Source organism: Guillardia theta (genome assembly GCF_000315625.1).
Source record: "Guillardia theta CCMP2712 unplaced genomic scaffold GUITHscaffold_148, whole genome shotgun sequence".
NCBI classification, from domain to species: domain Eukaryota; class Cryptophyceae; order Pyrenomonadales; family Geminigeraceae; genus Guillardia; species Guillardia theta.
The window spans coordinates 76,739-88,013 of record NW_005434526.1 but is presented as its reverse complement, the minus strand read 5'-3'; the positions used below and the strand labels follow the sequence as shown (position 1 = coordinate 88,013).

The 11,275-nt window shown below is 53.2% G+C and overlaps 3 protein-coding genes across 3 annotated transcripts; 2 read left to right on the top strand and 1 right to left on the bottom strand.

The window, feature by feature from the left end:
• Positions 1–255: 255 nt before the first annotated feature.
• Positions 256–970, bottom strand: GUITHDRAFT_119499 (hypothetical protein; the record flags this gene model as incomplete). The annotated part of the gene is made up of 4 exons (XM_005821254.1): positions 256–344; positions 582–651; positions 825–845; positions 905–970. 4 exons carry the CDS (start codon positions 968–970, stop codon positions 256–258), a joined length of 246 nt encoding a protein of 81 aa, XP_005821311.1.
• Positions 971–1,578: 608 nt separating this feature from the next.
• On the top strand, positions 1,579–4,145 carry GUITHDRAFT_98119 (hypothetical protein). Its single transcript, XM_005821253.1, has 7 exons — positions 1,579–2,809; positions 2,869–2,908; positions 3,097–3,247; positions 3,300–3,365; positions 3,671–3,742; positions 3,794–3,901; positions 4,034–4,145. The coding sequence occupies exons 1-7, from the start codon at positions 1,597–1,599 to the stop codon at positions 4,094–4,096; spliced, it is 1,713 nt and encodes a 570-aa protein (XP_005821310.1). The 5' UTR covers positions 1,579–1,596; the 3' UTR covers positions 4,097–4,145.
• Positions 4,146–6,785: 2,640 nt separating this feature from the next.
• GUITHDRAFT_80640 (hypothetical protein) lies at positions 6,786–7,688 on the top strand (the record flags this gene model as incomplete). Its single annotated transcript, XM_005821252.1, has 3 exons — positions 6,786–6,971; positions 7,087–7,230; positions 7,512–7,688. Coding segments are annotated over 3 exons (507 nt in total), but the record flags the coding sequence as incomplete, so codon positions are not given.
• Between the last annotated feature and the right edge of the window lie 3,587 nt (positions 7,689–11,275).

Genomic DNA, 11,275 nt, shown 5'->3' with positions numbered 1-11,275 from the left:
GCAATGATCACTGAGTTTGTTTCCACATGGTGGTGGTGGTGGTGGAGGAGGAGATGATGATTATGATGATGATGATGATGATGATGATGATGATGATGATGATGATGATGATGATGATGATGATGATGATGATGATGATGATGATGATGATGGTAATAATGATGATGATGATGATGATGACGACGACGACGACGACGACGACGATGGAGATGACGATGACGACAGTGATAGTGAAAGAGAAGATGTAGAAGACTCTTAGATGGCATCGATGATTTTGCTTGATGATTTTCTCAATTCTCTGATCTCTCGCGCAATCACCTTACGGATCACATCATCGCAGTAACCTGACAAGAATCAGCGTCAGCGACGGCTGCGAGGACAGAAAGAATACAAGAATGCAGATCGGGGCTGTGAGAGTCAGGAGAAAGGAGGAGAGGAGGGAGCGGGAAGAGAGGAGAATGGAGGAGAGATGGAGGGAAGAGACAGGAGGGGGTGGGAGGAGAGGGTGAGGAGGGAGGCAGGGACGGAAGAGATAGGAAGGGAATCACGACTAAGTCAGGGTTCGGCAGGAGGGTCGACACCTTTCGTCTTGAACTTGGACCACGTCCCTCCCTTGGGGAGCTCATACTCGTTGGATGCGATGTAGGAGCCCTACGTCGAAGTCAAGTGAGACCCTTGCCTTCCATCCCCCCCCCCTCCACAAGGACAAGAAAACTTGCCGGCCCAGGGATCTGTGCTGAACGATATATCTGCCAATCCAGCTGGCTCGTGAACTGCAGGCACGAAGCACGTCATACTGATCTCGATGCGAGACAGCACGCTACCTGCTCGGAAAACTTTGCTTCCTGGAGGAAACCATCACCAAGTCAGTCGCATTGGCCACACTCTCCCACCATCTGCTTACCCTCGCGTCCTTGGGCACAAAGATGGCGTACTCCTCTTCGGCAGCCCTTCTTGCCTGCACCTCCATTGAGGTTTCCCGCAGCTTTACCTCTGCCTCACTCCCTCTGCCCACTTACCACTTTCCCTCCGTTGCTCCTTGGCATAGTTTCACTAGTCGAACACCGTTCTCGACCAGCCGCTGCCCCTCTTCCTCGAGTTCTCAGCAGACCCTCTGTCCATTATGCTCCCTTGCTGATCCTCTCGTTCTCTCATGACCTTCCTCAACTTCCCTCTCCTCCTCCTCCTCCTCCTCCTCCTCCTCCTCTCCCTTCTCCTGGCACTCTCCACCCCTCCGCCTCCATCGACCCCCAATCTGCGGTCAACGGCCCAGACTCTATCACCCTCTTACGGTTCGAACCGATTTATTCACTCGTCCAATCGTCCCCATAGGCGGTTTAATCGATTCAGGTCTACACTTCGTTACAGAAATTCTCACCGTTATCAAGATCGTTATTGACGGTTTTTCTTATGACGGGATTTATCGAGCCCGCCCCAGTCGATAGGCTTCACAAAGATTCAATAGAGAATATTAGGCTATTTTTGTACCGCAATCTTAGAAAGATATTCTTTAATAGAACAAGTGAGGGCTAATAAGGAAGGAGGCCGACAGGTACCTCTTCCAAGGGCATGGCCATGTCCCGCCAGGTTTTGCTGATGGTGACGATGGCGGCGGTGAGGACGAAGGCTTGGGTGACCAGCCCGTCCATGCTGAGCTCTCCTGCTCTCCTCAGGATGCCTTCCTGCTCATGGACCGGCAAGTCCTCTGTAAGAGGCGCTAGAGACAGCTCGGTCCAGTTCCGGGGAAGGTCGGCTCGGTTCGGAGCTGGGGTTCGAGGGATGCAATCTGCGGGAGGATGGGGAGCGGGGAGCATGGAGAAGTACGACACACTTGTTATTGGGAGCGGCGTGAGCGGCTCTTCTCTTGGGTTCTCCCTGTTCCAGAAGGGCGTCAACGTCCTTGTTACTGAAGCAAGGGACGTGGTGGGAGGAAACGTGATCACCAGAGAGCAGGACGGGTTTCTTTGGGAGGAAGGACCCAACACCTTCCAGCCCACTCGCCAGATCATGCGCCTTGCTGTCGATCTTGGCTTGAAGGACGAGCTTGTGTTTGCTGACCACACCCTTCCTAGATGTGTGTACTGGGAGAAAGAGCTCTTCCCCCTCCCCTCCAAGCCCGAGGATGCGCCGTTCTTCCGCCTGCTCTCCATCCCCGAGAAGATCCGAGCTGGAATCGGAGCGATCGGCCTGCATGCGCCGAAGCCAGACTACGAGGAGTCAGTGAAGGACTTCATCGAGCGACACCTTGGCGAGGCAGTGTTCAAGAAGATGATCGACCCCTTCGTGTCGGGAGTGTACGCGGGTGACCCCACCAAGCTCTCCATGGCCTCGGCCTTCAAGAAGATCTACGCGCTCGAGGACCTCGGCATGACCCCAAGCTTGATCGAGGGAGGCATCATCCGCCAGGCGGAGAGGGCCAAGGAGGCCAGGGAAAACTATGACCCTGAGCTGCCAACCTACAAGGGAGGGGCTCTCGGCTCCTTCAGGAAGGGTCTTGTCAGTCTCCCCAAGGCTGCCCAGGAGAAGCTCGGAGATCGCCTGAGGACCAGCTGGAAGGTTGAGTCCATCTCCAAGGGAGAGGATGGGGGATACGTCACCAAGTTTTCGACCCCCCAGGGTTCCAAGGAGGTTTGGTCCAAGACTGTGGCCGTGACTGCTCCTGCTCATGCTACCGTGGGCATGCTCTCCGAGCTTGTGCCTGAGTGCAAGGCCCTTGAAGAGATCCACTACCCGTGCGTCTACTCCGTCACTCTCGCCTACCCCAAGGAGTGCCTCAAGGACGAGGTTCGCAAAGAGAGACCGGGCCTCGGTGAGTCGAGACGAGGAGGAGCTTGTTTCAGCGCTCAGATGATGACTTGCTCCGCGCAGGCAAGAGGCTCTTCGGGTTCGGAAACCTCATCCCCCGCAGGTGTGTTCTCCTTCTACTCCTTTTCAGCTCTTGCAATTATCCCCCCCTTTCCTTCCTTCGCAAGCTTTACACCTTCCTTTCCTTCCTTTTTCTCGCTCTCGCCCCCTGTAACTCCCCAGATCCTGCCATCTATTCCCCTCCTCATCGTTGACTCCCTCTTGACTCTTGCCCTGACGCCTGCTGGGCAGCATGGGTATCCGTACCTTGGGAACGATCTGGTCCTCCTCGCTCTTCCCCTACCGTGCTCCCGAGGGCTACGAGATGATGTTGAGCTACATCGGAGGAGCCCAGGACCCTCTCCGCTACAACCCTCCCATCGCCGAGCTCTCGGAGGAAGAGGTCTTTCTCTGTCCTGTTCCTTCACCTAGGTGCTGAAGGATGGGCCCATCAGGTGGCAAAGATTGTCCATGGTGACGTCAGCAAGATCCTCCTCAAGGAAGGAGCTCCTGAGCCAAAGGTAAGAGCGACTTCTTTTCGTACTGCAGCTCCGTTGTTGCTCTCCTCTTCCGATTCACCGCCTAGTACCCGTTTCAATCCCCGACGCGCCCCCCTTCCCTCCCAATCGCTTCTACCCGGATTCCTTATCCCTCTTCCTCCAACCATCCACTCCAACAGAGTCAGGAATCCTTTTCTCCTTTCCATCTACCGATGCTCACTCGGTCTATCCGTCGCCTCCCCTCCTCCCCTCCTCCCCTCCTTTCCTCTCCTCTCCTCTCCTCTCCTCTCCTCTGATGTCTTCTCCTCTCATTTGCTCTCTTTCAGGTCCTGGGAGTGCGCAAGTGGCCCAAGGCCATCCCCCAGTACAACAAGGGATACTCGGAGATTATGGGCAAGGTCTGTACTTCAGCTTGGCGGGGCCACTGCCGGTACTGACGCGCTTGGCAGGTCAACAGCGGTCTCAGCAAGTGCCCTGGGCTGTACCTTGGAGGCAACTACGTCTCTGGCGTTGCCTTCGGCGACTGCGTTCAGTGGGGAGTCGACACTGCACCCAAGGTTCCAACAGCTCCTTCATGTTTCTTGTCATCCTCCTCACTCGCACCTACCCTCCTCCTCCCCCTCACTTTCCCCTCTCTCCGTATCTACCTCCTGCTGTCCTTGGTCTGCTTCTTCCTCACGGCTGTGCAGGTCAAGGAGTTCCTCGACTCCGTCCCTTCCTCCGAGAAGGCGGCCAACGCTGCGCTGGTGTAAGCCTTCAGACGCTGTCGTTCAATGTTATGATACAAGTAGCAAACCTCTCACACAACGGTAGTCACTCAGCTTCCCGGCTGAGCTCACTTACTGAAGCCGCAAGGGACGTGGTGGGTACAGTACGGTGTAAACTTGCCAGAGCAGGACGGGGCGAGCCTTTCTTTGTCGGAGCCTCGGAGCCTGAAGGCCCCAACTCAGGTCTGCTGAGGCTGAGCCAGGTCCAGCCGCTGAGCCCGGCCCATTCGGCGGGCCGGGCGTGACTGCCCTGGTCCAGCCCGGCCCATCATCTGGCGGCAGACCCGGGCGGGCCGCCGGGCGTGAACGTCACCGTGTAATTTCAACGTGGCAGCACTGCAATCATCATATACCGTCACTGGATTGGTCTACTACGCACGGTGACCGTCGGTCGTCGGAGGCGGGCCTGGTGACCATAGTACGGTACTCGGCCCGCCGCGGCCGGGCCGAACGCCCGGGTCTCGCCGAACTTTTCAACGGTGCTCGGACTGGAGTCCGACTCAGTCACAGGCCAAGTGCGCCTCGGCGTCGAATTTCAAAGAGGCAGCAACATCCTCCTACTAATTGAATATTTGTGTTGTAAGCAAACTTTCCTTTCAGCTACGGAGATTACTGAGGCGGACTTGAAAGTACCCCACCGACCATGTTATCCGATTTGTGTGGTCATGAAGAACACGTCGTTTCACACCCTGAGTGTAATAAGCAGTCGCAGTATTAGTCAGGTAGGGTACCCTACCCTACCCCACATCCCTACTGTCATATTCATCTATTGATGTAATAGGGGTATCTACCCTACCACCATGTGTATCTCCCGTTGGACAGAGCAACCCATGTCCTCACCTACTTTTCCCGGTTCTTGCATGGGTGGGGTCATTGGTCTATAATATATTTTAGAATCTCGGGTAGCAACCCCCGTTTCTTTTTTGTGGTACCCCTACCCCTTATTATCAATAACCCTACCCCAACCAAATCCCCCTCTGGGCTTCAGACTACCCCACCCTACATTACATAGTAAATATCATGTGCACTGCAGTACCCACCCCCTGTTGATCTCCAGATCTGCCCCCTTCTCACGTTTCTGCAGCCACCCCACCCCTTCATACGAATTCGAAACACCGGTGATCTTGGTCGTGCCCACACTACCCCCTTTGTGAGCTGTCGTACTACCCCCATTTGCCCTCCTCCCCGACTCCTTCCCATTCATTGTCCCTTTTGGTCAATGCGCTTGGCTTCTGCTGTTGCCGCTTATCAGGAGGGGAGGGGGGAGGAGGCAGAGACGGTTATCCAACCCTCTTCATGCATGAACACGTCTGACATGACTGCAGTGTTGATGCAGGTCACATGTAGTGACCTCGTTCTGACCTGTTTGTGAGTGGTTCACGCTGCATACCGGAAAGTGCGTGCGATGCTGCCGGGGCAACAGCGTCTACAATCTTCGGTCGAGCCCATTGCTCAGTCCGTTGAGCTTTCAAGCACAAATGTTTCCAATGGCATCTCTTCCGCCAACGTGGATGCGGATACCACAGAGAGGAACGCGTTCAGAAACGTCCCTGGCCGCCCGTTCCTTCTAGGATCTTCCTCTTTCCGCGTCTCTCGCCTGTCCCTGACTGGATCCGACTTGGTGCCTTCAGTTCCTTTGTCGCCGACGCGGCAGTATGGCTCAGACCCAACGACCCTAGGATCCGTACGATCGCTGGAATGCCGGAGGATTACATCTACAGTAGCGCTGTTCCCTGCCATGTTCGACGAGCCCAGCGGGGACTGCAGCGTACCGATGCAGATCTTGTCCAACGACATCGAGGCAGCGCTGGAGGAACAGGAGGAGAGTGATAGGCTTCCTCTCATCAGGAGAACTCTGAGGTCAATCGTGATGTGGCTAAGTGCGCAAGCTTCAGTGCCTACGGAGCAGCTCTCGTTCACGCAAGCGAGGTCGCTCGCCATCAATGCCGCTGGTTTGCTCGTGGGGACCTTGAGCACGATCGCAGCCTTTGTGATAGCGCTCATGTACATCGGAATGGGGCAGTATGACGACGCTATCATCCCGGGGTTCTATGTGGTCGTCATGATATCGTGCCTGCTCCTGCTCAGGCACTTCGCCGCCAAGTGCTCAAGTGGAGAGATGGAGGTGAAGTACAGCAGCTTGTTCTTCGTCTACCTCATCTCTCTCTCCCTGCTCGTGGGGTTCTTGCCGATGGTCATGCACATTTTCCTTGGTGGGGTGCAGAACGGATGCAGCAGCGGCGTGCTGATCTGGAGTGTGCTGGGCCCGGCGGCTGTGATCAACCTAGGGACGAGGGTGAACTTTGATCGGCGGGAAGGGGCGAGAGAGGAGGAGACGTACTTCTTGGGGGATGATGTGAAGAAGACAAGCGCGCGAGCGTTCCTGATTTCTGTTCTCCTTCGATGCAGTTTCTTTGTTGTGGTTGTTTACTTCGATGTGATGCCACGAAAGGAGTGTGTAACAAGCCGTGTTTTCCTTACGATCATGTACATTGGGAACCAGATCGCCTGCCCGTTCCTTGTGCTGTTGATCTACAAGCAGATGGTCGAGTGGGTAGAGGAGCGTTGCAAGGTTGTGACTTGCCTGGAGTCGAAGATCCGGAGGAGGAACATGAGGTCAAAAAAGCTCATCACGAGCCTGGTTCCCAAGTTTGCGGCGAGAGTCTTCTTCGAGATGAACCCTTCAGACTGGCACACCAACTCCCTGACAGGGTGCGAGGACTGTAGCATTCTCCAGATGGACATTGTCAAATATTCCTCTATCTCGTCCACCCTCCCCGTTACCGAGTTGATCGACCTGCTCAACGCCCTCTTCTCCTCTATCGACTTTGCAGCAGAGACGATCGGCAAGATATGGAAGGTGAGATTTTCTCTCAGGGGTGGAGGAGGTTGAGGGGTAAGGTTGCTCCCGTGCTGTGTTGGACGTTGCATGTTCCTTGTTGTTCACGTGCGATGTCTCGTTGATCGGTGTGCAGGTGGAGACGATCGGGGATTGCTACATCGCCGTAGCAGGAGGTCCTCAGCCCTGTCGCGATCATGCGGATCGAGCAGTGTTGTTGGGATGCTCCATCGTCAAGATCGCCAAGTCGATCTCGAAGGCTGTTGGGATTCAGTTGGAGGTATTACTCGTCAGAACTGTTTGCAGAATGTTGTTGCCGTGATCTTTGCCCTAGACTAGCTTTCGATCTTATTTGACAGAAGTTGTTCGTCTCGCTTTTTGAGCATTGACGCTCCGTTGATTGCTTCTGAACGCTTCTGAAGCTTGTGTTTGATGTTGACGAGGTGGTCACAATGTTGACATGCTGTCTTGAGATAAGATGATGCTGAACTTTCCTTGTCTTGATCCATATGATTCTCTCAACACATTCCCCATCGCACGCCCCTGAACTTCCTCCAACAGGTACGCATCGGCATACACAGCGGCGATGTGATGGCTGCAGTCCTGGGTTCTTACCTCCCCAGGTTCCTCGTCTTCGGCTCGAACTTTCAGATCGCCAGCAAGCTGGAAGAGAAAGGAGTTGCTTCGCATGTCCACCTGAGCTCTTCCACCGCAGACTTGCTCCGCCAGGAATGGAACACGGAGCCGGCACCTGCCATGACCATGGCAGACGGGACGTCGGTAGAGACATGCCTCATCAACGTGGAGGAGGGGAACGACGAGGCTCTCAACATGTTCTACTCGCTCAACCCCTCCCTAGAGAGGTTCCATTCCGTCTTGCAGAGCGTTGAGAACGACTCCAACTTCGCCAGTAGCGCTCTCCCCCACCCGAGCAAAGGCCTCCATGTATCCATCGCAGTGGACGGCAAGGACGGTCATGCGGACGCGGACTCAGGCGTTGAGTTGATGGGCAGCACGGGAAACATGAGCGACTCTCAGGAGGAGGACCTTGGGAGCGCTTCTGATCTGCTTCCCAAGACTTCTACGATGAAGAGGGACCCTTCGTTGCACAGGGTATCGTCGTTGTTGTATGATTGCTACCGTATTGTCTCTTTCTTTTCCTTCATCTTCTTCTTTTGCTCTTGCTCTTGCTCTTGCTCTTGCTCTTTCACTTCCTGCCTGCCTGCCTGCCTGCCTGCCTGCCTCCTACCTTCTCCTTAATGTTGTTCGCTCGCATTTCTTCTACAAGAAGAAACTTTCTTGTTGTCTTGAGATGTCTTGGGCTTACAACTGTTGATCTTTCCTTTCTCTTTCCTCACACCTTGTCTCACGTCTTTCTACAGCACTTGTCAAACCTTCAGTACGCATCGTCCTTCAGCAAGGTCAAGAACAACAGAGTTTTCCTTGGCGACGGCCCGATCTATATGGGCATGAGCGATACGATCGCCGCTGCAAAGGCGCATTCCCGTGCCTCCTCTTTCAGGAACCTGCTCAGTCTCGATCGCGGGAACGAAAGGCAGGAGGAGAAGATGTCGCAGGTGATGGCGAGGATGTTGTTTCCTCCTGTTCAAAGCTCTGAAGCCAGTTGCCCGCAGGGTCAGACTACGGTCGGAGAGAGCAGAGTGGTAGGATGTGACGAGCTTTCATAATCTGATGGCTACTTGTGGTTGCGATCTTCCTGCTTCGTTTTGTTTCTGCTTCTTGTACCGCACTGTCTCCCCCATTCTCTCCCCTCTTCTCCTCTGCTCTTCTCTTTTCTGCTCACGGCATCCTTTATCTTCTCTTCTCACATATCTTTCTGTTAGGAGTCTGGAAACGAGACAGGGTTGAACAGCAGGGGGGGGAGTGTGAGCGCTCATCGAACAGCTTTCTGGTTGTATGATCAGGTTGTACATCAGTGTGTCGAGAGTTTTGCGATGATGACGATGATATACAGGAATCAGAAGGTGTTGGTAGCAGCTCTGCAAGAAGCGACGCTAGCAGGTTGGCATGTAACGATACTTGCGGCGTTTCATGACAAGCTGGTAGAAACTTTGCGAGGCACAAGATGATCACAGAGAGAAAACATGCGGAAAGATTGAAAAGAACTTCCGACAGGTCGTATCAAACTCGACTTCGCCCCCCACTTGTCCTCTTGTTCTCCGTTTCTCTTCCTTGTCCTCGTCCTTGTCCTTGTCCTCGTCCTCGTCCTCGTCCTCGTCCTCGTCCTCGTCCTCGTCCGCCATGCTCTTCACCACCGCCATGGTTGATGATCTCCTCCCCTTGGCTCATTCATCCAGCAGGACCATCCATGCTCGCAGGTCCTACCTCCTCTCGTCCGCCATCGCCATCGGTTTCCATTCTGTCGCTCTTGGCGTCTCCATCATCTTCGGAGCCGAAGACTCTGATCGGAATGATGTCATTGTACATGAGTCATATGCTGGGGTTCACAACGTTCCCGTCAAGATCCCTCGAGCGCTGGTATGCCATGATTGTGCTTGTTGTTGGAGATCATGCAGATTGAGGAGATGATGATGATGATGGTGATGATGATGATGGAGATGATGATGATGGAGATGATGATGATGGAAATGACGATGATGATGGAGATGATAATGATGATAATGATGATGGTGGAGATGGAGATGATGATGATGATGATGATGATGGAGATGATGATGATGATGATGATGATGATGGAGATGATGATGATGATGATGATAATGATGATAATGATGATGGTGGAGATGGAGATGATGATGATGATGATGATGATGATGATGATGATGACGATGATGATGATGGTGATGGAGATGATAATTATGACGATGACATCACTGGCAATTTGGATCTGACTCTGTTGTACAGGAATTTTCTATCGCAGCAGCCGCGCTCTCCGTGATTCTGCTTGTTTGTTTCTTTTTGGACTTCTACTTCTCTTCCATCAACCAGTTGAGGCTACACAGGTGAAACTTTCTTGCACGACTCGCTTCGTTACACGATTGTTTTCAGATTTGTCATCTTCGTCTTCCTGTTGACTCCGGTGAACACATCGCAACTGCCTCTTTGTTCAAACTGATTGTTCGCAGATCGTCACGTCGGGCGGAAGTCTTGACGGGGTTGTAGCGATGACGTGTACAAGCTGGGCGTTCCTTGGAGTTGTGCTTGGGGTGCGTATGATGATGATGACGACGACGACGATGATGATGATGATGATGATGATGATGGGATGATGATGATGATGGAGATGATGATGGAGATGATGATGGAGATGATGATGATGATGATGATGATGGGATGGAGATGATGATGATGATGATGATGATGATGGAAATGATGATGGAAATGATGATGATGATGATGGAGATGATGATAGAGATGATGATGATGATGATGGAGATGATGATGGAGATGATGATGATGATGATGGAGATGATGATGATGATGATGGAGATGATGATGATGATGGAGATGATGATGGAGATGATGATGGAGATGATGATGGAGATGATGATAACCACGACGGCCCAATGGCAAAGTCAAAGATTGTTTTGAACTGAGCATGTGACAGGCGATGGAGGCAACTAGCGATCGATTGATGTATCTTGTTACCATCCTCTACATTCTCATCGTCGTCGTCGATCATATTCTCAGACTGTTCGAGGGAGTTTGGCACACCGAGTTCTCCTGGTGGACCCTTGCGATGTACGTCGTGAACGAGATGGTAAGAACATAGTCTGATGCAATGTGAGATACGTGATATGATGCGATTTTATATGATACGATCTGATCTGATCTGATCTGATCTGAGCTGATCTGATCTGAGCTGATCTGAGCTGACTTGGGCTGACCTGACCTGACCTGACCTGACCTGACCTGACCTGACCTGACCTGACCTGACCTGATATGATGTGATATGATATGATATTATGTAAACAACGTAAGATGTCAGTCGAGATCGCACACATGCTCTTTCTCATCGTTGTCGCAGGTTCCCAGCACTCTTGTGCTGATCCCGTTGAGGTGGATGAATCACGCGATCATAGACGAGGAGAACAAGAACGCCGAAGTTCTCACGATGCTTCACGACCAGCGAGAGAGGCAGGACAGGATGCTTGATGCTCTGCTGCCGAGGTGAGAGGGGGCAGGGGAGGGGAGGGAAGAAGATGAGGGAAGAGGAGAGGAGAGGAGAGGAGAGGAGAGGAGAGGAGAGGAGAGGAGAGGAGAGGAGAGGAGGGGAGAGGAGAGGAGAGGAGAGGAGGGAGAGGAGAGGAGAGGAGTGGAGAGGGAGGAGAGGAGAGGAGAGG